The sequence below is a fragment of the Fundulus heteroclitus genome, chromosome 1 (genome assembly GCF_011125445.2).
Source record: "Fundulus heteroclitus isolate FHET01 chromosome 1, MU-UCD_Fhet_4.1, whole genome shotgun sequence".
NCBI lineage: Eukaryota > Metazoa > Chordata > Actinopteri > Cyprinodontiformes > Fundulidae > Fundulus > Fundulus heteroclitus.
The window spans coordinates 40,385,864-40,413,357 of record NC_046361.1 but is presented as its reverse complement, the minus strand read 5'-3'; the positions used below and the strand labels follow the sequence as shown (position 1 = coordinate 40,413,357).

Below are 27,494 nucleotides of genomic sequence, written 5' to 3'. Positions count from 1 at the left end.
TATACTACTTGCTTCCTTTAAGAGGATTCTGATCATTAAATAAAAGATAAACAGATTAATAAAGAATAAAGGACAGGATGTATTTTAAGGAGACAAGTCTTCCTGTTTGAAGCTTATTTGTCCTTGTGGAAGATCTGTCCATCTGGTTGGCTCCTCCAGCTCAGCTTTACTTCTCCATCCACTCCGCTGTCCTTCAACTTCTGTTCCAACTGGGACACAAAAAAACAGAAATATATTCTCCAAGTTCAACAAAGGATCTCCCTGAAATTACTGGAAGCTCTGTTTCAGGTCTGTGCATCACACAAAGTCTGGACTTTAATGATTGATTTGTTTGTTTTTTTCTGAGCAGGGTGACTTTCAAGACCCAATAAATAAGTGTTTATGCTGCATTTAAGAATTATTAAGCAGTACCAAAGGCAATTAATAACCAAGTTATTATCGTTGATCAAACTTACAAAGCTGGGACGCCACATGAACATGAGGAAGTAATACCTAAAAGTCATCTGTCTTTTTCAGTTAGTGTTTCCTGAATACCTGCCTGGTGAGGTGGCGTATTATTGGACAACAGATCAAGCAGTGAACACAAAACGACAGACAGCAGCTTATGGCTCTTCCTCTTTGTAAAAGCATTGTCTATATAAATATTTACAAAAGAAAAGTTAACTTTCGTGCCTTTTTTATATTTTTTGCCTAAAATGTCTTGAAAGAGCAAAGTTCCTTGTCTGTGTTCTTGACTAAAGCTGATTTAGAATTTCCAAATTCTCCAACTTAACTTCACATCTTAAAGGTTAAAACTGTGAATCCTAAACCAGAACTCAACCCAGTTGAAACTTTGTGAACTTTGAAAAGTCAACCAGTTTACATGAGCTTTAACCATTCTGTCAATACAACATGGAACCATCCAGCCAGAATGACACCAGTAGAAAGTTGATGCCTAAAAACAATTTATGGATGAGGTGCAATGCGCTGAGCAACATTTATCCAATTAATAATAAAAATGGATACAGATATTTGAGCTTTTATTCAAAGTATTTATCCTGTATTGAATAAATTATTGTTGTTTTAAACAATGCAGTTGTATGATCATCGCAACCTGGAACAAAATTAGTTAAAATAAATAATTAAAAGCACAAACATATCATGATGTCCATGTCTGTAAAACATCCTCCAGAGGTTCTGGTTCTAATGCCGTCTCTTAGAATGGTATTAATATGGACAAAGGTGAAGAAGGATGGCATAAATCAGAGGACTAGTGGTGAAACTAAAATGGTTACCTGCTTCAGCAGAGCTTCAGCCACAGCAGGGTCACTGAGGTCCAGGGAGGAGGTCTTCACCAGCTTCACCTTCACCACCTGCTTTGAAACTGGAACTTTAAGAAACAAACTGGTATCAAAAATTACTCAATTTGTGGCACTTTAAGAAAGTCTAAACTCTGAAAGGGCAAATTTAATTTGCAAATTTGTGACAAATGTCATCTCTTGATGCTTTACAGGACAAATAGATGAATTATATACAAAGAAACATGCAATCAATGCATTTTAAATATACAGAAAGATTTAAAGTCTACCACATATATTTAATGGATTGGTTGAATGCAGAGAAATGGGCGACTGTGGCTTGATGGGTTGAGTAGTCGTCTGGCAATCAGAAGGTTCGATTCCAGCTTCCCCTTGCCACATGTCGATGGGCAAGGCACTTAACCCCAAATTGCCTACCGCGTCTCAGTGTATGGGGAGTAGAGCAGCGCGCTTGCACTCAGCGAAGAATGCAAGTACCTGGTTCGATCCCCAGCGCCTGCACTCTGGGTCCCTGAGCAAGACCCTTGACCCCAGATTGTTCCCCAGGCGCCGCACATGGCAGCCCACTGCTCCCCAAGGGTGATGGGTTAAAAGCAGAGAACAAATTTTGTTGTAATGTATGTTTCAATGTATGTTTCAATGACAATAAAAGATGATATTATGATATGAAGTGACATTGGAGAGGAAAACTCCCCTTTAACAAGGAGGAGAACCTCCAGCAGAACCAGAACCAGGCTCTGTGTGAACGCTCATCTGCCTCCACCCACTGGGGCTTAGAGAAGACAGAGCAGAGACACAGAAAGCAAAAGAATCCCATAAAGTTATTACTGCAGAGAGATGAGGGAATGGATGGATCACCAGAGCTATGACTCTGGGTGGAAAGTTTTCTGTCTAAAGAAACTCAGTGGATTGCATGGAGTCATTAACTTTTCTGCAATTCCTCAACGCTATGCATGTAGTGAGAGTGGATAAGATAACAGCTCTTTAACAGTAAGAGACCTCCAGCAGCCTAAGCCTATAGCAGCATAACTATAGAGGTAGCTCAGGGTAACCGGGGTGTCTGCCTCACGGACCAAAACTGGGAGTTGGTTCCACAGGAGAGGAGCCTGATAGCTAAAGGATCTGCCTCCCATTCTACTTTTAGAGACTCTAGGAACCACCAGCAGACCTGCAGTCTGAGAGCGAAGTGCTCTGTTAGGAACATACGGGGTAATCAAAACTCTGATATATATATATATATATATATATATATATATATATATATATATATATATATATATATATATACAAAAAATCAGCTTCCTGATGTGAAGTTTTCTTTGCTTTAAATTTGTTTTAGGATTTCTTCCTTGTGGCTTTTGAAAAAAGTTTTCTTAAAGAAGCAGATGGATTCAAAGAGGTCAGGCAGCCGGGATCAACAAGTGACCTTAGGGTGAATAAAGGTTTTGTTTCAAGCCTTTCAAATATTTAATTTTAATCTGTCTGACTTAATAGAAACAAAGTGTGAGAGCAGAGGATGAAAATGAATAATTTTGCTGAGAAAAACCTTTAGAGCAGCTGAATCCAGGCTTACCATCATAACAGAAAAAAGGCATTTTTGAGCCACAAGGCAAGTCCTGCCATTTTCCTCCATCGTCCATCCCTGCTGCTACACAGTTCTCAGTTGCTCCGCTAGGTTCTCCTGATCTCCAGTGTTGAAATGAGAAGATGCTACCATCCACCCACGTCCAGGATAATCTGTAAAGACCGATCCAGGCTCCAGGCTCTCCTCCTGCTTGTATCAGCGCCTTTATCTCCTCATTCTCCGTCGTGTTCCTCACACTGGCCAGGTCTGTGTGATGCTCTCTGCAGTAGCTCAGAGCTTCAGCCCATTTCATTCTTTGGTTGATGAAGATAATTGAAGCATCCTGCCCTGAAATTATACAGCAGATAAAGTCAGTTTTACCCTTCAATAATCTCTGTGATAAAATCTGTGAAACTGTAGGACAATTTTGACCTTTGGCCTCCAAAGAAAAAATGAAGTCTTCAGACAATAAAGCATCTTTCACTAAACTTTGAGCTAATTTCTGTTAGAAATGGATGTTTTCTTGAAATGTTGAGTTGTTGTTCCAGTCTGTTCTTGTTAAAGTCATCTGCAGCTGTGTTTGAGTCTAACTGCTGTTGTTTTGCTGCTAACTTAGCTGCTGATTCCAGGTGTGACATCACCGTGCCGTCTGTCTGTTCAGTCAATCCCTCACCAGTATGACTAGTCAATACAGCATTAAGAATCTATTGTCCAAAATTATATTGATTTGTCAGTCAGCAAATTCATTTTGAAGCATTATTTTATGAAAAATTAATGTTTAATTTCTCTTCTGCTCTATGTTGTGTTCTGGTTGGAATATCAGCTGATGTTCTTTGTCACCCTTCAACCCTTATTTGACGCTTATCATTAGTAATTACTCATTATGCATCTTGGTTCTTAAACATACATATTCAAACTAAACTATAATATCACTGCATCGTTTAGTTATTGGCTTTTAGTTTAACCTTAATTGTTCACTTTTAGTTGTTCACCTTTTTTTTTTCATTTTTACTTAAATGAAAAATAAGTAATCATGACACCTGGTGGTTAACAATGGAACAACACCTAAACAACGGAGACTCGTCATTTACTCAATGGTCCGTTTCTGCTGTGAAACTCCACTGAATCTTTACTTCCACAGGACAGATCTATGATGTTGTATTCTGTTCTACGTCTGGTCCGTTTCTCTTACTGCCTTTTATGCTAGCAGGCTGCTGCTGTTTTGCCAACATAAAATACCAAAGGTTTGTTTTAGGAACTCTGGAAAATCTCATGTGATTGGCTGAGGAACCAGGAAGTAAACACCGGATACACACTGAGGCGAAGTCGTTCTGGACCGTACCTCTAAGTTAGAAAGGAGAAGAACTTGACTAAGACATTGTTGGTGGAGAGGACCAATTATTTATAGGGAATGTTTCTTTCATCCTGGGTGAGAAATGAGAATGATTTAGGTTGATTTTACACTAAATATCTTACTTATAGTTTAGTTGAAGTTTACCAGCCTAGACTGAAGTATTTTAACTGGAGGCTAAAGTATGTTTTTAATAGTATTTTGGGAAAAAGTAGTTTGTGCCTTGTTCTCTAATATCATACCTAACCAGGCAGCTATTCATAAAACAATAATTGATAGAGACTGAGAGCTGTTTGGTTGTTATATGTTGATAACAGGTGGTTTGCCAAATTGGTCATTTTGATAATAATGTTAATTCACCATGTTTTCCCTTTAGGTTCTGCTCCTCTCCTATCACTGCCACATCATTGCTCTCTCTCTCTGCTTAATTACCTCGACAGGTTTCACCTGTGCTAATTGCTCCGTCTATCTTCTCTTCTGTCTGTTCTCCTATTTATTCAGTCAGCTCAGCCACTCTTATTGTTTGGTATTCTGTTATGCAACCCTGTTTTGGTCTCCATTCAGTTACGTCGCTAACTCAGTTAGCTGGATTTGATTGTTGACGACTTGGCATGATCTTGGATCGTTTGGTTCTTCGAAAGACTTCCTGGACTTGTTGTCATAGCAACATGTGCGCCAGCTTAAACCTGCTCGAGAGCAGGCTTATTTCATGTAAACAGGATTAGATCGCAGCTTTATAAGCGGAGGAGATAGGGAAGTCTGTCGTTGTTATGAATTTGGATGGACCCAAAAGACAACCCGAAAACAGGTCAGTGACGCTTTGATATTTTATTAAAAGAAGGGGTTGCACGGCCCTTGCTGCGTGCGGCTCACGCTCGGCGGCTGGCAGCTCCTGGTGGAGGGTGGGCTTGTCGGTGTTTCTTCTGGCCCCTGAGGGCGGCAGAGTCCGTGCGGGATTATCCAAGGTCGTTTGTCCGAGTCCAGTCCGGGTCCGATATCGTGAGGGCGATTGACTAGGCAGAGGTTTCCAAGGGCAAATCCGAAAGGGGTTTCCAGGTCCAGGTCCGCGTCAGAATCCAAAGAACAGACAGTTTAGGGGGACAGGCAATCTCAGGTACTCACAGGCTGATAAGGTCGGTACACGGGTGAGCAATCCAAATCCAGAGACTGACAGGCAGAACTCAGGGCGGGCAAACAGGATCCGAAAAGGGCAGAGCTGGCTCAAAAAACAGGGCAAAAACAGGTCGGGCTTCAGACTGACAGACAGGTTAATTCAGAAGGCTGGAAGTTCTCACCGGGTTGGCTCGAGACGTTCTGGCACTGGAGGCTGAAAGGCAGGAGACCTTTATACTAGAGAGGTGGAGCCGGAACAGGTGACAGCAATTAACAGCCCCAGTGCCAGGAACGTTACAGAGCCCCCCCCTCAAGGGCGAATTCCAGGCGCCCTGGGCTGGTCCGGACGGGCCCTGTGGAAGTCGCTAATTAGAGACTTGTCCAGGATGTTGCGGGAGGGAACCCACTGGCGTTCCTCCGGCCCGTAACCCTCCCAATCAATGAGGTACTGGGTGCCCCGACCCCATATGCGAGACTTCAGAATCCTCTTTACTGTGAAGGCGGGAGAGCCATCAACAAGCCGGGCGGGAGGTAGGGGCGTGGAGGCGGGAATCATGCTGGAGGTCTTGACCGGCTTGACCCGGGAAACATGGAACGTGGGATGGACCTTCATGGCCGGAGGCAAACGGAGGCGAACCGCCACAGGATTAACCACCTTGGTGATGGTGAAAGGGCCGATAAACCGGGGTGCCAGTTTTTTACTGTCGACCTTCAGGGGGAGGTCTTTAGTGGACAGCCAAACCCTGTCACCAACCTGGTACTGAGGGGCAGGACTCCGTCGACGGTTGGCTGCGCGGGCCTGATTACTGGAGGCAGCAAGAATGGCCTTCTTGGCCCTCCTCCAGGCGCGTTGGCACCTTATGTCCGAGAGACGAGCAGACGGGACCCTGGACCTCACCTCTTCAGTGGCAAACACTGGCGGCTGGAAGCCATAAACCACGTAGAATGGGGAAAGACCAGAGGAGGAGGATGGTGTGGCATTAATGGCGTGCTCCACCCAGGGTAAATCTCGAGCCCATTTAGAGGGGTCAGACTGGCAGAAGAGGCGAATCTTAGTCTCAACCTCTTGGTTCATTCTCTCCGACTGGCCATCTGTTTGAGGGTGGAAGCCTGAGGAGAGGTTTACAGAGATGCCAAGCATGGCGCAGAACTCCTGCCAATACCGGGCCACAAATTGTGGACCCCTGTCAGAGACAATATCGGAAGGCAGACCGTGGAGCCTGAACACCTCCTTGGCTAGGATCAGTCCCATCTCCTTGGCTGAGGGGAGCTTAGGTAAAGGGACCAAATGAACCATCTTTGAAAAACGGTCTACAATGGTGAGGATAACAGTGTAGCCGTCAGAGGTCGGGAGGCCAGTAACAAAGTCCATCGAAAGACTGGACCAAGGCCGGGAAGGAACAGGCAGGGGACGGAGCAGACCTGCTGGGGGACGACGGGATGCCTTAGCCTGGTTGCAGGGTGAGCAGGCGGAGACAAACTGGCTGACATCTGTGGTCAGGGAAGGCCACCAAAACTGGGAGCGGATGAGCTTAAGGGTCTTACTGATGCCGGGATGACCATATAAGCGGGAGCTGTGGCAAAAGTCGATGACTTTAGGTCTGAGGTGATGGGGAACGAATAACCTGTCCTTGGGGCAGGCCTTGGGTATCTGAGCAGACCCAAGAGACTCCCTTACCTCTTTCTCTAGCCCGAGGCGGGAGACAGCACACCTTACCGTGTCGGGTAAGATGAACCCCCGTTCTTGGTCAAGGTCCTTTTCTGAGGATTCGAACACCCGGGACAGAGCATCGGGTTTGCCATTCTTGGAACCGGGTCTGTAGGAGAGGGTGAAATCAAAACGACCAAAAAACAACGCCCACCTGGCCTGTCTGGGGTTGAGCCTCTTGGCAGTCTTTAAGTATTCAAGGTTACGGTGGTCAGTCCAGACCAAAAACGGGAGCTTGGAGCCCTCGAGCCAGTGCCTCCATTCCTCGAGAGCCAACTTTACAGCCAAAAGTTCACGATTGCCCACATCATAGTTCTGCTCAGCTTTAGACAGCCTACGGGAAAAAAAAGCACAGGGGTGAATACGGCCGTCAGTGGATTCTTGGCTGAGGATCGCTCCAACCCCGGAACTTGAAGCATCCACCTCCACTATAAACTGCCTCTCAGGGTCAGGAGAAACAAGCACCGGGGCAGAGGTGAAAAGACCTTTGAGGCGCTTGAAGGCCTGGTCAGCCTGCTTGTTCCAAACAAACCTAGTCTTGCTGGAGGTGAGTGCGTGAAGTGGGGCAGCAACTTGGCTGAAATTTCGAATGAACCTCCTGTAGAAATTAGAGAACCCCAGGAACCTCTGGAGCTGCTTTCGATCTACAGGCGTGGGCCACTCTGTGACGGCCCGGACTTTGGCCGGGTCCATTGAAATCTGACCGGGGGATAGGATAAAGCCGAGGAAGGAGGTTGATGATGAGTGAAACTCACATTTCTCAGCTTTAACATAAAGCTGGTTCTGGAGAAGCCGGAGCAGAACTGAGCGGACATGTTGTTTGTGGAGGGTTAGATCTTCTGAGTAAATGAGGATATCATCTAAGTAGACAAAAACGAAACGGCCAATCATATCCCTCAGAACATCATTCACCAAGTTCTGGAAAACCGCTGGGGCATTGGTTAGGCCAAAGGGCATCACCATATATTCATAATGGCCCGTTGGTGTGTTAAAAGCGGTCTTCCACTCATCTCCTTCCTTTATGCGGACCAAATGATAGGCATTGCGTAGGTCCAGCTTAGTAAACACCTTTGCTGCTTGGACCTGGTCAAACGCAGTGTTCATTAAAGGGATGGGGTATCGGTTTTTAACCGAAATGCTATTGAGCCCCCTATAGTCAATGCAAGGGCGAAGGGAGCCATCCTTCTTACCGACAAAAAAACCCCCCGCCCCTGCAGGAGATGAGGAGGGGCGAATGATGCCGGCCCTTAGGGAGTCATTAATGTAGTCCTGCATGGCTTGGGACTCGGGCGGTGATAACGAGTAAAGACGCCCTCTGGGCGGAACGGTGCCGGGTAATAAGTCAATGGCGCAGTCAAAGGGGCGATGAGGAGGAAGGCTCGTGGCTTTGGCCTTGTTAAAAACCTCCTTCAAATCATGGTAACAGGAAGGAACCTTGGACAAATCAGGGTAGTAATCAGCATCCTTATCCTCAGGAGAAATGGGTGGCTGAGCAGAAAGCAAACACGATTCAGAACAGGAGCCCGCCCAGCCCGTAACTTCTACCCTTCGCCAGTCAATCTGAGGGTTGTGTCTTTGGAGCCATGTCGCGCCCAAAATCACTGGGACCTGCGGGGAGTCGATAATCATAAAAACCAACTTTTCTCTGTGATTACCTCCCATAGTCAGTTCCACAGGTTCAGTGATGAGGCGGGAGTGGTTCAGTTCGTGGCCATCCAGGGCAAGCACGCTGCGGGGGGAGGAGCCTTGAAGCAGAGGGATGTTCAATTTCCTGGCCAACGCCTCATCCATGAACTCAGTGTCCGCTCCAGAATCGATGAAAACAGATACCCTGTGGGACTTAGTAGGAGTGGTTAGGGTGGCCGGAAGTAACCGGTCGGAGGGGACAGAGAGTCTGGTGTAGCTCAGCAGGGACCCCTTACCCCCTACTGAGCTTGGTCTTTTACCGGACAGGAACGGGCTCGGTGACCAGTTCCTCCACAGTAAAGGCAGAGGCCCAACTGTTGTCTGCGCTGGTGCTCCTCCTTGGACAGCCCCGCCTTTCCAATCTGCATCGGCTCTGGTTCTGGGAGCTTAGGAGGAGCAGATGATGAACCAGAGGGAGTAGCAGAAAAACGAGGGTGAGTAGTTGAGACTGAGCGACGCTCCCTCCTTCGCTCAAGGAGACGGAGATCCACCCGTGTGACCAGCTCCTCGAGCTGTTTTAAAGATCTGGGATACTCCCGGGTGGCTAGTTCATCCTTGATCTTCTCATTAAGACCGTGAATAAAAACATCCATGAGGGCGAACTCATTCCATAAACTCTCTGCTGCCAGTAAATGAAAATCAATAATGTAGTCTGAGACGGACCTGTCCCCCTGTCTCAAGGATAAGAGCCCCCTAGAGGACTCCCTGCAGGGCAGCACGGGGCTGAAAACTCAAGTCAGTTCTCTAGAGAAGTCATGATACGAGTGGCAAATACGTGCATCATTTTGCCACTCGGAGGTGCCCCATAATCTGGCTTTACCGGCCAACAGAGAGATTACATAGGCCACCTTTGACCGTTCAGAAGGGAAGGAGGACGGTTGCAGCTCGAAGTGAATTTCACATTGTGTCAAAAAAGCCCGGCAGTGCTCCGGATCGCCGCTAAAAGAGCCTGGCGGGGTGAGACGCGGCTCAGGTACGGACGACGTAACCGGAAGTGACGGGCCGCTCGGAGGAGCTGTTTGCGGAAGTGGCGGGGACGGGTTGCGGAGATGATTGAGAATCTCCGACACACCGGATTCTAGCTCTGAAATCGATTTTTCAACCCCCGCGCGCCACTGAGCCTCGGGTGAAGGATCCATTTTACTTTGGCCAGAACGTACTGTTATGAATTTGGATGGACCCAAAAGACAACCCGAAAACAGGTCAGTGACGCTTTGATATTTTATTAAAAGAAGGGGTTGCACGGCCCTTGCTGCGTGCGGCTCACGCTCGGCGGCTGGCAGCTCCTGGTGGAGGGTGGGCTTGTCGGTGTTTCTTCTGGCCCCTGAGGGCGGCAGAGTCCGTGCGGGATTATCCAAGGTCGTTTGTCCGAGTCCAGTCCGGGTCCGATATCGTGAGGGCGATTGACTAGGCAGAGGTTTCCAAGGGCAAATCCGAAAGGGGTTTCCAGGTCCAGGTCCGCGTCAGAATCCAAAGAACAGACAGTTTAGGGGGACAGGCAATCTCAGGTACTCACAGGCTGATAAGGTCGGTACACGGGTGAGCAATCCAAATCCAGAGACTGACAGGCAGAACTCAGGGCGGGCAAACAGGATCCGAAAAGGGCAGAGCTGGCTCAAAAAACAGGGCAAAAACAGGTCGGGCTTCAGACTGACAGACAGGTTAATTCAGAAGGCTGGAAGTTCTCACCGGGTTGGCTCGAGACGTTCTGGCACTGGAGGCTGAAAGGCAGGAGACCTTTATACTGGAGAGGTGGAGCCGGAACAGGTGACAGCAATTAACAGCCCCAGTGCCAGGAACGTTACAGTCGTAGCCATATCCATTTTTACGACTGCAACCTGTTGTGAAGGTGCAAGAATAATTTCAGAGCTTTTCGAATTAATCGTGTATTGCGAGACAGACGGGATCCTTTAGCGCAGCGCGACAGTGTAACTGTAAAAAGATTTTTCTTGGTGGCTGTTATAAACAGACAAGCACATCATTTAACAGTGGCTTTTAAAGAGGAAAAAGTGGTGTTAGAGCCATAAATAGAAAATATTTAAGTTATTTGTATGATGGTTTGCTTTTTATTTTTATCATATTCAGTAAAATTTGAAGTTTAGTTTTACTTTGAAAGGCTGGCTTCCTGTCGAGCCGTATATTGTATTAGAAAAAACTATGGATGGATTATCTAGACACGGAGCAATACAGTTTTACCGTGTAAACTGTGTATGACTTGCAAAAGGTAAAAACTTTAAAAATTTTTTTAGAGATAAATAATTTTTTGTTAAAATTCCCAGTTTGCACGCATCCTTTACTTCCAGAGTCTAAGGAATGACACCGATATTGGATCTGTTGCCATAACAAGTGGCTTTTTAAAATAAAGTATAATAATTAAAGGCTACCATTTTGTAGAATATTCTTCTATTTCACTTTTACTTGTCCCCATGTTTTAGTGGGTCCCGTGGAGGCTCTGATATAAAAGAACAAAGCAAATATGAAATTATTAAATACCAAAATACATTCTGTAGAAAGTGATAGAAACATCTACCATGTACAGTATTTATGCATTAATTTGTCTGCTACTTTTTGCCAGCCCTCTCTCCTGGCTTTAGCAGACTTTGAGGTGTTCCCTTGTTGTTTAATTAATGACTCAAATTCAAGCATAGCCTTCCATTAAAAGCTCTTGTTCTGCTTGGGAGAAAAACCTGTGGGTGTTCTTTGTTCATGCTGAACAGCCAATAGCAGTGTTGCTGATCATTGTTTCTACTATCGATACATTCTCCTTTTAAACAAACGCATGAACGCGCAGTTATCTCAGATAACTCAATCCAGCCATACTAATCATAAACAACAGGTGTGTTCGAAGAACCCAATTAGCCGGATCAGGTTAGCCGGATTCAGCCATTCTCATTGATTCGGTGTGATGAAGCAAATTGAAGATCGGGCCCTGAAGAGCCCACAGCATATAAATCATTTGACCCTTCAATCATCTCTTGGCAGAATCTGTGGTCTTAGGACAATTTGCTTGGCCTCAAAGAAAAATGAAGTCTTCAGACATAAAGCATCTTTCACTAACTTGAGAATTCTGTTGAAACCGTGTTTTCTTGAAATTTGAGTTGTTGCACCATCCTCTTAAAAAGTTCTGCAACGTCCCTTCACCTAACGCTAGATGTTCTGCTAAAACTTATAATGCAGAAGCAGAGTGGAACATCACCATCAATCTCAGTTGAGTCACATCACCTCAACCAGTATGACCTAGCATTACTTGAGCATTAAGACTCTTTGTAGAATTTATTCTTTGTCAGTCCAGCAACTCCATTTTCCAGCATCATTCCCAGTTTTGTTTACTTTCTCTTCTGTTTAGGTTGTTTCAGGTTGGAATGTCAGCTGATGTTCTTTGTCACCCTTCAACCCTTATTTGACGCTTATCATTAGTAATTACTCATTATGCATCTTGGTTCTTAAACATACATATTCAAACTAAACTATAATATCACTGCATCGTTTAGTTATTGGCTTTTAGTTTAACCTTAATTGTTCACTTTTAGTTGTTCACCTTTTTTTTCATTTTTACTTAAATGAAAAATAAGTAATCATGACACCTGGTGGTTAACAATGGAACAACACCTAAACAACGGAGACTCGCCATTTACTCAATGGTCCGTTTCTGCTGTGAAACTCCACTGAATCTTTACTTCCACAGGACAGATCTATGATGTTGTATTCTGTTCTACGTCTGGTCCGTTTCTCTTACTGCCTTTTATGCTAGCAGGCTGCTGCTGTTTTGCCAACATAAAATACCAAAGGTTTGTTTTAGGAACTCTGGAAAATCTCATGTGATTGGCTGAGGAACCAGGAAGTAAACACCGGATACACACTGAGGCGAAGTCGTTCTGGACCGTACCTTTAAGTTAGAAAGGAGAAGAACTTGACAAAGACATTGTTGGTGGAGAGGACCAATTATTTATAGGGAATGTTTCTTTCATCCTGGGTGAGAAATGAGAATGATTTAGGTTGATTTTACACTAAATATCTTACTTATAGTTTAGTTGAAGTTTACCAGCCTAGACTGAAGTATTTTAACTGGAGGCTAAAGTATGTTTTTAATAGTATTTTGGGAAAAAGTAGTTTGTGCCTTGTTCTCTAATATCATACCTAACCAGGCAGCTATTCATAAAACAATAATTGATAGAGACTGAGAGCTGTTTGGTTGTTATATGTTGATAACAGGTGGTTTGCCAAATTGGTCATTTTGATAATAATGTTAATTCACCATGTTTTCCCTTTAGGTTCTGCTCCTCTCCTATCGCTGCCACATCATTGCTCTCTCTCTCTGCTTAATTACCTCGACAGGTTTCACCTGTGCTAATTGCTCTGTCTATCTTCTCTTCTGTCTGTTCTCCTATTTATTCAGTCAGCTCAGCCACTCTTATTGTTTGGTATTCTGTTATGCAACCCTGTTTTGGTCTCCATTCAGTTGTGCTCCTGGGGTCCGTTCTTCGTACGTCGCTAACTCAGTTAGCTGGATTTGATTGTTGACGACTTGGCATGATCTTGGATCGTTTGGTTCTTCGAAAGACTTCCTGGACTTGTTGTCATAGCAACATGTGCGCCAGCTTAAACCTGCTCGAGAGCAGGCTTATTTCATGTAAACAGGATTAGATCGCAGCTTTATAAGCGGAGGAGATAGGGAAGTCTGTCGTAGCCATATCCATTTTTACGACTGCAACCTGTTGTGAAGGTGCAAGAATAATTTCAGAGCTTTTCGAATTAATCGTGTATTGCGAGACAGACGGGATCCTTTAGCGCAGCGCGACGGTGTAACTGTAAAAAGATTTTTCTTGGTGGCTGTTATAAACAGACAAGCACATCATTTAACAGTGGCTTTTAAAGAGGAAAAAGTGGTGTTAGAGCCATAAATAGAAAATATTTAAGTTATTTGTATGATGGTTTGCTTTTATTTTTATCATATTCAGTAAAATTTGAAGTTTAGTTTTACTTTGAAAGGCTTGCTTCCTGTCGAGCCGTATATTGTATTAGAAAAAACTATGGATGGATTATGTACACACGGAGCAATACAGTTTTACCGTGTAAACTGTGTATGACTTGCAAAAGGTAAAAACTTTAAAAAATTTTTTAGAGATAAATAATTTTTTGTTAAAATTCCCAGTTTGCACGCATCCTTTACTTCCAGAGTCTAAGGAATGACACCGATATTGGATCTGTTGCCATAACAAGTGGCTTTTTAAAATAAAGTATAATAATTAAAGGCTACCATTTTGTAGAATATTCTTGTATTTCACTTTTACTTGTCCCCATGTTCTAGTGGGTCCCGTGGAGGCTCTGACATAAAAGAACAAAGTAAATATGAGATTATTAAATACCAAAATACATTCTGTAGAAAGTGATAGAAACATCTACCATGTACAGTATTTATGCATTAATTTGTCTGCTACTTTTTGCCAGCCCTCTCTCCTGGCTTTAGCAGACTTTGAGGTGTTCCTTGTTGTTTTAATTAATGACTCAAATTCAGCATAGCCTTCCATTAAAAGCTCTTGTTCTGCTTGGGAGAAAAACTGTGGGTGTTCTTTGTTCATGCTGAACAGCCAATAGCAGCGCTGCTGATCATTGTTTCTACTATCGATACATTTCCCCTTTTAAACAAAAGCATGAACGCGCAGTTATCTCAGATAACTCAATCCAGCCATACTAATCATAAACAACAGGTGTGTTCGAAGAACCCAATTAGCCGGATCAGGTTAGCCGGATGAAATCATCTTGGATGTCTCATTTGATCTCGGATGTTTTAAGCAACGTACGAAGAACGGGCCCTGAAGAGCCCACAGCTGAATTAACATAAACTTGGCAGCACAGGAGGATCATTACAATCACATCTGCTTGGTCAGAAGCCACTATTTCATCTTTGAAATAAGAACAGCAAGAAGTGCCTTGACCAGCATAACTTGCGGTTTCTATTGATATGCGCTGTATACATTTTCATTTGATACCGTGATTGGCTAAAACCAACCTTTGGTGGGCGGGCACCAGGTGTCGCTTCACCTAATCGGCTCTAAAAAGTCTGCTAAACGTCCCTCCAGAAACGATTAGATGGAAGCAGACCCAGATTTACAATGATCAGACGCAGAGTGCCACATCACATCAATCTACAGTTTGACCTCTCACCCCTACCTTGAGCATCATAGCAGACTGCTTTGTAGGATTTGTCACATTCTCTGTCGTTCCAGATTCCATTTTCCAGCATCATTCCACAGTTTTGTTTACTTGCGTAGTTGTTTGGTTCACCAGTTGCCCAGATTGTGAACTGAGCTTCTCCGTCTTTGTAGATGTTTGTGTCAGAGGTGGTCCACCTCCAGCTGTTCACGTCATCAAACAAACCAATCCAGGCTCGCTGCAAACAAAAGTTTTAGTGTTGGCAAACTCATCTGCCATCATGAGAAGGAGCTTAAGTTCCTATTTAAATAAATAAATACATAAAACAATTCTGCCTTTAAAGGCTCCATCTCAAAACATTAAACATTATTATCAATTGTTTAATTGTCTCATTGTCTCAAATGTTTACTTCATTACAATATTTAGACTAGAGAACAGACTAAAATAGCTGAAATTTGAAATTTTCGTTCATGTAGACCATTGTGTTCGGATCGACCGTGTTGTTCAGCTTTGTCACGTCCTCCATGCTGCTTATGGTCACCAGGTCGGTGTACTTTTCTCTGCAGAAACTCTGAGCTTCAGTCCAGGTCTTCAGCTCGTTGACGAAATGATACTGATGCTCAGGAAGAGAGGAGACGGCACACAGCACTGCAACACAGACAGAAAGATGTATAAATATGCACAGACAAATATTTCCTCATTGTGTTTAGCCCACAGACTCAAATAACATTTGAGTCTGTGGGCTGCACAGTGGCGCAGTAGGTAGCGCTGTTGCCTTGCAGCAAGAAGGTCCTGGGTTCGAGTACACCAGTGAAACAGACTGGCAACCTGTCCAGGGTGTACTCCGCCTCTTGCCCAGTGAACGCTGGAGATAGGCACCAGCAACCCCCGCGACCCCATGAGGGATAAAGCAGTTTGGAGGATGGATGGATGTGTTTAGATCAAAATTGTCCTATTATGGCAAATTAAACTATTGCTAATTGCTGAATACCTCATTTCTTTCCTTTCTTTACATGTTAGAGTTTCATACATTGAGATTATCAAGCCCTGAAACAATCTGCAACAACCCAGATGAATATGACTGCAGAACTACAGGCCCATCTCATATCTACCGTTCATTTTTTTTCCCAGCTTAAAAGCCAATAACGGAGAACAGAGCGACGTGTTGAATTGGCGTTGCTCCTCTTTGGCTGACGTCACTTCCTGTTTGCGGTAAGGCGTATTGTAGTGGAGTTTGTTGCTCCAGCTTCTCTCGCTTTTATCTTTAATCTCTTTGCTTTAACATCTGTTTCTAACACATAAGCACTTTTAAAACATTTTCTGTTGCTGCACATCACGCTTGAGAACTCCTCGTGTTTCACGGTTTGCTCTCTTGGCGTGGTAGAAGGTAGGGTGACCATATTTTCATTTGGGAAAACCAGGACACCTCGGAGGGGGGGGGGGGGGGAATCTCTGTTCCCATGCATAGAGATGTCTGTGGCATGCAATCACTTAACATAGGCCTACGTAATCCTACAATAACATGGTATTTACATTTGGTTTATTAAAAGTCAGTAAAAGTCAACCGCAATAACTCCAATAACAAATGATAATTTTATTCAAAATGTATTTATTAAAAAATGCTTAACAATTCCTGTAATGAATGAATAGCACAATAAAGGCCTCCCATTTGTCTCGACCCGGTCTGAAAGCGGGGAAACTCTTTTATAAATCGTCGGTAAACATACATTTGCGCTTCGGTATGTTGTTAGCGTACTGACAGCCACGCTATATCTTCTGATTAAGAACAGGGGTCCGTTCTTCGTACGTTGCTTAAAACATCCAAGATCAAATGACACATCCAAGATGGTTTCATCCGGCTAATCATGATCCGGCTAACTGGGTTCTTCGAACACACCTGTTGTTTACGATTAGTATGGCTGGATTGAGTTATCTGAGACAACTGCGCGTTCATGCGTTTGTTTAAAAGGAGAAATGTATCGATAGTAGAAACAATGATCAGCAGCGCTGCTATTGGCTGTTCAGCATGGCCAAAGAACGCCCACAGTTTTTCTCCCAGCAGAACATGAGCTTTTAATGGAAGGTTATGTCGAATTTGAGTCGTTAATTAAAACACCTCAAAATCTGTTAAAGCCAGGAGAGAGAGGGCTGGCAAAAAGCAGCAGACAAATTAATGCGTAAATACTGTCCATGGTAGATGTTTCTATCACTTTCTACAATATGAATTTTAGCATTTTAATAATCTCATATTTACTTTGTTCTTTTATGTCAGAGCCTCCACGGGACCCACTAGAACATGGGAACAAGTAAAAGTGAAATACAAGAATATTCTACAAAATGGTAGCCTTTAATTATTACACTTTATTTTAAAAAGGCACTTGTTATGTCAAGAGATCCAAATTTCAGTGTCATTCTTTAGAGACAGGAACTAATGTGCAAACTGGGAATTTTAACAAAAAAAATCTTTATCCATAAAAAATGAAAATCTTCCTTTTCCAAGTCATCCACAGTTTACACAGTAAAACTGTATTGCTCCGTGTCTAGATAATCCATCCATAGTTTTTTCTACTACAATATACGGCTCGACAGGAAGCAAGCCTTTCAAAGTAAACTAAACTTCACAATAAAATGGCCCGAACAAATCTTCTTAATTAATATGATAAAAATAAAAAGCAAACTATCATACAAATAACTTAAATATTTTATATTTATGGCTCCAACATCACTTTTTCCTCTTTAAAAGCCACTGTTAAATGATGTGTTTGTCTGTTTATAACAGCCACCAAGAAAAATCTCTCTACAATTACACTGTTGCGCTGCGCTAAAGGATCCTGTCTATTGCGCAATACGCTATTAATTCGAAAACCTCTGCAAATTATTCTTGCACCTTCCGCAACAGGTTGCTGTCGTAAAAATGGACATGGCTACGACAGACTTCCCTATCTCCTCCGCTTATACAGCCGTGATCTAATCTTGTTTACATGAAATAAGCCTGCTCTCGAGCAGGCTTAAGCTGGCGCACATGTTGCTATGACAACAAGTGCAGGATGTCTTTCGAAGAACCAAACGATCCAAGATCATGCCAAATCGTCAACAATGAAATCCAGCTAACTGAGTTAGCGACGTACGAAGAACGGACCCCAGGGCTGCCCGCACTGACGCGGCTCAGGGATTACGTCACACGCTGCGCCGTGCGCAGTGCCCTAGTGCCCTAGTGCCTGTCAATTTAATGGTCCAATGAAGGTAATTTAAAAAACAGGACATTTCCTCACTTTCTAAAAAAAACCCGGGACGCCCGGGACAGGACGTGAAATACGGACATGTCCCGGGAAATACGGACGTTTGGTCACCCTATAGAAGGGTGCTAGCCTAGCTTTAGCTCCACAATGGCTTCCTCTCCTACTATTACTTCAGCTGTGTCAGATGTTTAGCTATTCCTCTGCCTCCTTTAGTGATAATGGTACTTGTAATAAATGTAGTGTTTTTGTAACTTTGGAGGCGAGGGTGTCAGAATTAGAGACCCGGCTCTGTGCTATGGAAAGACCAGCTGATAGCCGCCCCTCTGCTAGCGCGGAGCCACATAGACCTAGCTTTAGTTCACTTAGTTGTCCTCCAGAAGCACCCGAGCAGCCGGGTAAGCAGGCCGGCTGGGTGACAGTTCGTAGGAAGCATAGCTCTAGATTTCAGCCCCCAGTTCATCACCAACCCGTCTGCGTTTCTAACAAATTTTCCCCACTCAGCGACACACCCGCTGAGAAGCCGATCCTGGTGATTGGGAGCTCAATAGTCAGAAACGTGGCACTAGAGACACCAGGGACCATAGTTAAATGCCTGCCAGGGGCCAGAACGGGCGACATAGAATCTTACCTAAAACCGCTGGCTAAGGATAAGCGTAAATACAGTAAGATTGTTATTCACGCTGGTGGTAATGACACCTGGTCACGCCGATCGGAGGTCACTAAAGTTGGTGTTGCTTCGGTGTGTGAGTTTGCTAAAGCAATGTCGGACTCCGTAATTTTCTCTGGTCCCCTGCCTGATCTGACCAGTGATGACATGTTTAGCCGCATGTCATCATTCAACCGCTGGTTGTCTAGGTGGTGTCCTGAAAACGACGTGGGCTACATTGATAACTGGAGAACTTTCTGGGGAAAACCTGGTCTGATCCGGAGAGACGGCATCCATCCTACTTTGGATGGTGCAGCTCTTCTTTCTAGGAATCTGGCCGGATTTATTAGTTCTCCTAAATGCTGACAACCCAGGGTCCACACAAGGAAGCAGAGCTGTAGTTTAACACACTTCTCTGCAGCTTCTGTCCTGTTACCCACCCATTATCCTATTGAGACGGTGTCTTTCCCACGGCCAAAACTTAACAGATCAAAAACTTATCTAAAAGGAACAAATCATAAAAACCTAATAAAAATCAATACGGTTCACCTTGAACCAAAAAATAAAACAATTAAATGTGGTCTAATAAATATAAGGTCTCTCCCTCCAAAGACTTTGTTAGTTAACGAATTGATTTCTGATAAACAGATTGATTTATTTTGTCTCACAGAAACCTGGCCACAAGAGGACTACGTTAGTATAAATGAGTCAACTCCATCCAATTATTCAAATTTCCACATTCCCAGATCTGTGGGAAGAGGAGGAGGAGTGGCAACCATCTTTCAGTCTGATTTATTAATTAGTCCCAGGCCAATTAATAACTACAGTTCTTTTGAACATTTAACCCTCAGTTTCCCTCATCCAAACTGCAAAGCAATAAAACCTCTTCTGTTTGTTGTTTTGTATCGTCCACCAGGCCCTTACACTCAGTTTTTGGATGAGTTGTCAGATTTCTTATCTGATTTGGTGTTAAATACTGATAAGGTTATTATAGTGGGTGATTTTAACATCCATGTTGACACAGAATGTGATAACCTTAGTGTAACCTTTAAAACTATCCTAGATTCAATTGGTTTTGCTCAAAATGTGCATAAACCGACGCACTCTTGGCTCCATACTTTAGACCTTGTGCTGACATATGGCATTTGTGAAGATTGTGAAGAATTAACAGTATTTCCTCACAACCCTGTCCTATCTGATCATTTTTTAATAACATTTGAGTTTAATCTAACTGAGTTCTCCACCCCCAAAAGAGGGTTCCATTATAGTAGATCTTTATCGGATAATGCTGTATCAAAACTTAAAGAGTCTTTCCCCTTTTTATTATCCTCCGTATTGCAGAAATGCCCTGTAGATGGCAGCAATGTTGTTTCTTCCAATTCACAAATAGATGTCTGTAAACGGTATGACTTCGTCATTGTGTTCTGCATTAGACAATGTAGCTCCCTTGAAAAAGAAGGTGATTATTCACAGGAAGCTGGCTCCTTGGTTTAATTCAGAGCTGCGTTCCTTGAAGCACAATGTTAGGAAATTGGAGAGAAAATGGCGCTCTACACACCAAGAGGAATCCTACCTAATCTGGAAGGACAGTCTATTGTTGTATAAAAAGACCCTTCGCAGAGTTAGAGCAGCATATTTTTCATCATTAATTGAGGAGAACAAAATTAATCCTAGATTTCTCTTCAGTACAGTTGCCAAACTTACCCAGAGCCACAGCTCTGTTGATCCATCCATTCCCTTAGCTCTTAGCAGTAATGATTTTATGGGATTCTTCATAAATAAAATTGATTCCATTAAAAATAAAATAATTGGCATCCTCCCAAACATGATTACCTCATCACTTACCAGTAAGTGAGGCAGCATTGGAGGAATCCTTAGAACCTGCGCAGTGTCTGAACTGTTTAAAAGCAGTAGAGCTTTCTGAGCTATCTAAAATTTTAGCTTCATCTAAACCTTCTACCTGAATGTTAGACCCAATCCCAACCAAGTTGTTTAAGGAGGTATTCCCTCTGATCAGTGGTCCTATTTTAGACATGATTAATCTATCCTTGGTAAATGGATATGTACCACAGGCTTTTAAAGTAGCTGTTATTAAACCTTTACTTAAGAAACCATCTCTTGATCAAGATGAGTTAGTAAATTACAGACCTATATCTAATCTTCTTTTCTTATCTAAAATTCTCAAGAAAGTAGTTGCTAATCAACTATGTGAACATTTACAAAGTAATGACCTACTTGAGGAGTTTCAGTCAGGCTTTAGAGCTCATCATAGCACTGAAACAGCTCTGGTGAAGGTCACTAATGATATTCTCATGGCCTCAGATAATGGACTTGTGTCTATACTTGTCCTGTTAGATCTCAGTGCTGCATTTGATACAGTTGATCACAATATTCTCCTACAAAGACTTGAGCATACTGTAGGGATTAAGGGAAAAGCATTAGGCTGGTTTAAATCTCATCTGTCGGACAGATTCCAGTTTGTTCATGTTAATAATAAATCTTCCTCAAACTCTAGGGTCACTTGTGGAGTACCACAGGGTTCAGTCCTTGGACCAATTCTATTTACAGCATGGGATTAATTTCCACTGTTATGCTGATGACACTCAGCTATATTTATCCATAAATCCTGATGAATCCAATCAGTTACTTCAACTGCAGTCATGTCTTGATGACATCAAAAGCTGGATGACTTTAAATTTCCTGTATTTAAATTCTGACAAGACAGAAGTTGTAATCTTTGGGCCAGAGTCTTCAAAAAATAAAGTTCCTAATCAATCACTTGATCTGGATGGCATTAACTTGGCCTCTGGTAATAAAGTTAAAAATCTTGGTGTTGTTTTCGACCAAGACATGTCATTTAAATCCCATATTAAACAGATTTCCAGAGTTTCCTTTTTTCACCTCCGGAATATCGCCAAAATTAGAAACATTCTGTCCAGGAGTGATGCTGAAAAACTAGTCCATGCATTTGTTACTTCAAGGCTGGACTATTGTAATTCTTTACTATCAGGAAGTCCACAAAATGCAGTTCGAAGTCTTCAGCTGATCCAAAATGCTGCGGCAAGAGTTCTGATGAAAATCAACCAGAGGGATCATATTTCTCCAATTTTAGCTTCCCTTCATTGGCTTCCTGTTAAATCAAGAATATAATTTAAAAATCTCCTTCTAACGTATAAAGCCCTTAATAATCAAGCTCCATCATATATCAGAGCTCTGATTACCCCGTATGTTCCTAACAGAGCACTTCGCTCTCAGACTGCAGGTCTGCTGGTGGTTCCTAGAGTCTCTAAAAGTAGAATGGGAGGTAGATCCTTTAGCTATCAGGCTCCTCTCCTGTGGAACCAACTCCCAGTTTTGGTCCGTGAGGCAGACAACCTATCTATTTTTAAGACTTATCTTAAAACTTTCCTTTTTGACAAAGCTTATAGTTAGAGTGGCTCATGTTACCCTGAGCTATCTCTATAGTTGTGCTGTGATAGGCCTAGGCTGCTGGAGGACATCAGGGTCTAATTTTCTCACTCTACTGATTTCTACTGTTCTTCAGTCTACTGTTCTCCAGTTTTGCATTGTATTACATTGAAATGACTGTCGTCATTTCAGCTTTTAACTTTTTGCCCTCTCTCTTTTTCTTCATAGTAGGTACACCTGGTCTGGCGTTCTGTTAACTGTGACATCATCCAGAGAAGACGGCTCACCCGCTACTACCATCTAATGTAGAACAGATTACTAGATCAATGTCTGCTTCTGTGCTTTTTTGTCTCTCTTGTTGTGTCTCTGCTCTGTCTTCTGTAACCCCAGTCGATTGAGGCAGATGACCATTCATACTGAGCCCGGTTCTGCCGGAGGTTTTCCTTCCCGTTAATGGGGAGTTTTTCTTTCCACTGTCACTTCATGCTTGCTCAGTATGAGGGATTGCAGCAAAGCCATGTACAATGCAGACGACTCTCCCTGTGGCTCTACGGTTCCCCAGGAGTGAATGCTGCTTGTCGGGACTTTGATGCAATCAACTGGTTTCCTTATATAGGACATTTTTGACCAATCTGTATAATCTGACCCAATCTGTATAATATGATTGAACTTGATTTTGTAAAGTGCCTTGAGATGACATGTTTCATGATTTGGCGCTATATAAATAAAATTTAATTGAATTGAATCAGTAAGATTTTTGAAAAAGCTGTGTTGCAACAATTAAATACCTTCTTAACAACGACCAGCCGCTTTTATGTGTTCCAGTGAGGTTTCCTCACCACAGTACAGAGACCGCCCTTATCAAGGTGTTTAATGACATCCATATAAATACAAATTGTGGAAGAACCACCGTGCTGGTACTATTGGACTATTGATACTGTCGATCACTCCATTCTGTTAGAACGCCTGGAGAACTGGGTCGATCGCTGTGGTACAGCACTTCACTGGTTTAAATTATACTTAAAGGAGAGGGAATTTTTTGTGTCATCAGAGACGATAAAAATCACATGTGGGGTTCCCCAAGGGTCCATCCTGCGTCCCCTCCTTTTTAATATCTACTTGCTCCCTCTAGCTCAGATCATAAAAAACAACATCACCTACCATCACTATGCAGACGACACACAGCTCTACATCACCATGTCACTAGGTGGCTATGGACCAGTTCAGGCACTGAGTAAATGCCTAGAAGAAATCAATGCCTGGATGTGCAAAACTTTCTTCAATTGAATAAAAATAAAATGAAAGTAATAATTTTCGGACCAGTAGAGGAGAGATCAAGAGTTAGCTCACAGCTTCAACTAGAAACCACCCATCAGGTACGAAATCTGGGAGTAATGATGGACTCAGATCTGAACCTCCAACTAAAGACAATTACAAAGTGGACCTTCTAGAACCTGGAGAACATTTCCAGGATTAAAGGATTGATGTCTCAGCAGGAAAACTAATCCATGTTTATCTTTAGTAGAACTGATCACTGCAACGGTGTTTTCACAGGTCTGCCTAAAAAGTAGATCAGAACGCTGCAGCTGATCCAGAACCTGCTGCCCGCGTCCTGACTAAGACTAAGAACGTAGAGAACAAGGACCCGGTTCTAAAGTCCTCACTAAGACTAAGAACGTAGAGAACATGGACCCGGTTCTGAAGTCCTCACTAAGACTAAGAACGTAGAGAACATGGACCCGGTTCTAAAGTCCTCACTAAGACTAAGAACGTAGAGAACATGGACCAGGTTCTGAAGTCCTCACTAAGACTAAGAACGTAGAGAACATGGACCCGGTTCTGAAGTCCTTCCACTAAGACTAAGAACGTAGAGAACATGGACCCGGTTCTGAAGTCCTTCCACTAAGACTAAGAACGTAAAGAACATGGACCCGGTTCTGAAGTCCTCACTAACACTAAGAACGTAGAGAACATGGACCCGGTTCTGAAGTCCTCACTAAGACTAAGAACATAGAGAACATGGACCCGGTACTAAAGTCCTCACTAAGACTAAGAACGTAGAGAACATGGACCCGGTTCTGAAGTCCTCACTAAGACTAAGAACGTAGAGAACATGGACCCGGTTCTGAAGTCCTCACTAAGACTAAGAACGTAGAGAACATGGACCCGGTTCTGAAGTCATTCCACTAAGACTAAGAACGTAGAGAACATGGACCCGGTTCTGAAGTCCTTCCACTAAGACTAAGAACGTAGAGAACATGGACCCGGTTCTAAAGTCCTTCCACTAAGACTAAGAACATAGAGAACATTGACCCGGTTCTGAAGTCCTCACTAAGACTAAGAACGTAGAGAACATGGACCCGGTTCTGAAGTCCTCACTAAGACTAAGAACGTAGAGAACATGGACCCGGTTCTGAAGTCCTTCCATGGCTCCCTGGATCTCAGAGAATAGACTTTAAAATCCTTCTGTTAGTCTATAAATCCCTGAATTAGCACCTAAATACATCACAGACTTGTTATCAGGGCATCAACTCTCCAGACCACTCAGGTCTTCTGGCTCCAGCCTGTTCTGCAGAACCAGAACCAGAACCATATATGGAGAAGCAGCATTTAGTTCCTATGCTCCACTGATCTGGAACAAACTCCCAGAAAACTGTAAAAGTGCTGAAAGCCGGAGTTCCGAAGCTTGAGTCCAACTTGTCTCATACTGTTTCTGACCTGCTGCTGTTCCAATGCACTAAGTTTGCCTTGCCTCAGAGAGGAAGAGGCCATTACCCTAAAACAGCTTTCGCACTCAGTGACAACAACTGTAACTTCTGGATCTCATTTGTCTGAGGAGATGAAAACTGATCATTTCAGCCACAATGATCATTCATACATTTGAAGAAAAAAGGGGATTTAGCAGGGTGTGAGGAGGAGATAGACAGATTCAGTGAAGACCAGGGCTAAGAGCAGACAGGGTGGCAGGCTGCCGTCTAGCCAGGGGTGTGATTACTTTGTAGCTGCCCTGGTTCTCAATAAAGTGCTGGAACTTGATGGAAATACAGTTTCCTTTTTTTAATAAGTAGATGAGGAATCAGTTATGATTATTTCCCTCAACAACAACCAAGATTTCAACGGTGTGGATGCGTCTTTCTGGCTGCTGCCTTATTCAGGGGTTCCACATCCAGTTATTACAACTCACAAAATAACTGGACAGAGTGTTTGTGAAGGATTTACTTTACTTTGGTTCCTTGTATTTTAGTTCTAGTCCGCTAGCAGTGCTTTTCACCAACTAGAGGGCATCAAGATGGAAGAACGATGTGTGAAAATATTAAAGCTGAATCTCAAAACGTCGCCCAGGAAGTTACAGCAGGCGCAGAGACACTGCCTTTAATAATGCTGGCAAGTTAATTAAAAAGTGGCTTAAAGTTCTGGAGAGGCTTCTGATTTCAGAACCACCGGACATCCAGCCTGACCCGGTTCTACCGGTTCTGTCGGGAAAATGGGCCATAATGAGCGAAATCATACAATTCAATTCAGCTCATTAATATACCAGAAATTCACTCTACATGTCGCCTGAAAGCGCTTTATAGAACATCCTGTTTATACACAAAAATACAGTATAAAGTCTAATTAATCCAGTTGGATTGACTGTTTCATATTTTACAATAATGTCAGTTTTATACTATTTTTATTGTTATGATTATTTTATAAATCATGACAATCAAGTTCAGTTTTTGCTTGAAATCCAGTCTTTCATGTAAAGGAAATTTATTTCTGCATTTAAAGAGAGTAATTTAAGAGACATTTCTCATTATTCTGCTATTCAGCAGATAGAAATAAATCTCCTAACTGGCCTAAAACAGAAAAAGTTTAGTCTGTTTAAACGTGTGACGAGACATAAAGTTTTCACTGTGGGTTTAATTACCTGCTTTCAGCTGCATATTTTAATGGAGGCTGTAGTAAAGCTGCCATCATGACAGCTCACTGGGGAAATGGGAACATGAAATCAGAAGCGATGTTAAATATAAAACACTTACATGATGCAGCTGTGATGAGCTGAAGAATTTCCATTATGCTTCAGTTTTTCTTCTTCTGCTCCTTCGGTCTGGGACTGCAGGTCTGCTGCTGGTTATTGTATTTATATCGTTCTTGTCACGTACATGCAAACGGAGGATGCAAACCCATCGTATTATCACTCATAATACCTAATCCGTTTAAGAAACTTCAAAGTATTCAAAATACTTTTATTTGCATACTATTTACAAGATGCTTCAGAAAGCAGGAAAAACATCTGCTTAATCGCTTTGGTATAAGAAGTTACCCAAAAACATTAAACTATGATCTAATCTGATTTGTTTTAGCTTCTAATCCACTTAAAGTGAGGGAGAAAGACAGAAGCTCTAAGATCTTCTAATTTTACCCAACTTATTTTTGATAAAATATGTTAACTCAATGACTCCAAACAACATTCATTACAACACTGCAAACTCTGCTGTATTTTTGTCAGATTTCTATCTCGTTTTGACTCTATAATGTTTCTAGACTATACAGGAACTAAATATCTGACTCGGTTTAAGATCCTACGGGACATCCTACACCATCCATCCACACGCTTTGAGCAACACCAGAATCAGCATCAACAAATCAAATATGCTCATGCAATTTTAGAGAAGTGTCAAGAATTACATTTTCTGCTTATTTATTAAAAAAAGGATTAGAATACATATCAGCATTTGAAGATGAGATAATATTAAACATAAACTGCCTCGCCCGAGAAAAAAAGTCACCTCCAAAAAAGAAAAAGTCACATTTCGTTGGACCGCCTTTAGCTTTGATTATGACACGCATTCACTGTGGCGTTGTTTCAATAAGCTTTTGCAATGTCACAAGATTTATTTCCACCTGGTGTTGCATACATTTTTCACTAAGATCTTGTTGCATCGATGATGCTAGAGTCTGCCAGCAGCACAAAGCCTTCTGCAGCACATCCCTCAGATTCTCAAAGGGTTTAGGTTTGGACCTGCAGTAATTATCCAATGGGAGGCTAGTACCAATTTGCTTAATTAAATCCAGGAGGTAACTTTTTTTTGTCCAGGCAGTGTAATAAACTTAATTAACCAGATTTTTTAAGCTGCAACTTTAGATTTTATTTTGTCAGGTTTTAGAATCTGATAATAATCAGATTCAAAAACTGGTTTCACAGACAAGATTTAATAATATAGTCCTGGTGCAGGCAAGCACAACCTCAGCAGGAGTCTGGTGAGCATGACCAGTGTAGTTTCCTGCCGGAGATGTCTGAACAAAGGCTGGACGCAGGTTCGTGAGTTGGGCTTTGGGCCATAC

The 27,494-nt window shown here is 42.7% G+C and overlaps 1 protein-coding gene and 1 long non-coding RNA gene across 2 annotated transcripts; both read right to left on the bottom strand.

Moving 5' to 3' along the window:
- Positions 1 to 2,914, bottom strand: LOC118564542. The gene is made up of 3 exons (XR_004931913.1): positions 2,872 to 2,914; positions 1,275 to 1,369; positions 1 to 209 (listed from the first exon to the last, which is right to left on the bottom strand). It is a non-coding gene; the product is annotated as an uncharacterized LOC118564542 (long non-coding RNA).
- Positions 2,915 to 26,336, bottom strand: LOC118557297 (L-selectin-like; the record flags this gene model as incomplete). The annotated part of the gene is made up of 4 exons (XM_036127203.1): positions 26,312 to 26,336; positions 15,352 to 15,521; positions 14,892 to 15,111; positions 2,915 to 3,210 (listed from the first exon to the last, which is right to left on the bottom strand). Coding segments are annotated over exons 1-4 (711 nt in total), but the record flags the coding sequence as incomplete, so codon positions are not given.
- Between the last annotated feature and the right edge of the window lie 1,158 nt (positions 26,337 to 27,494).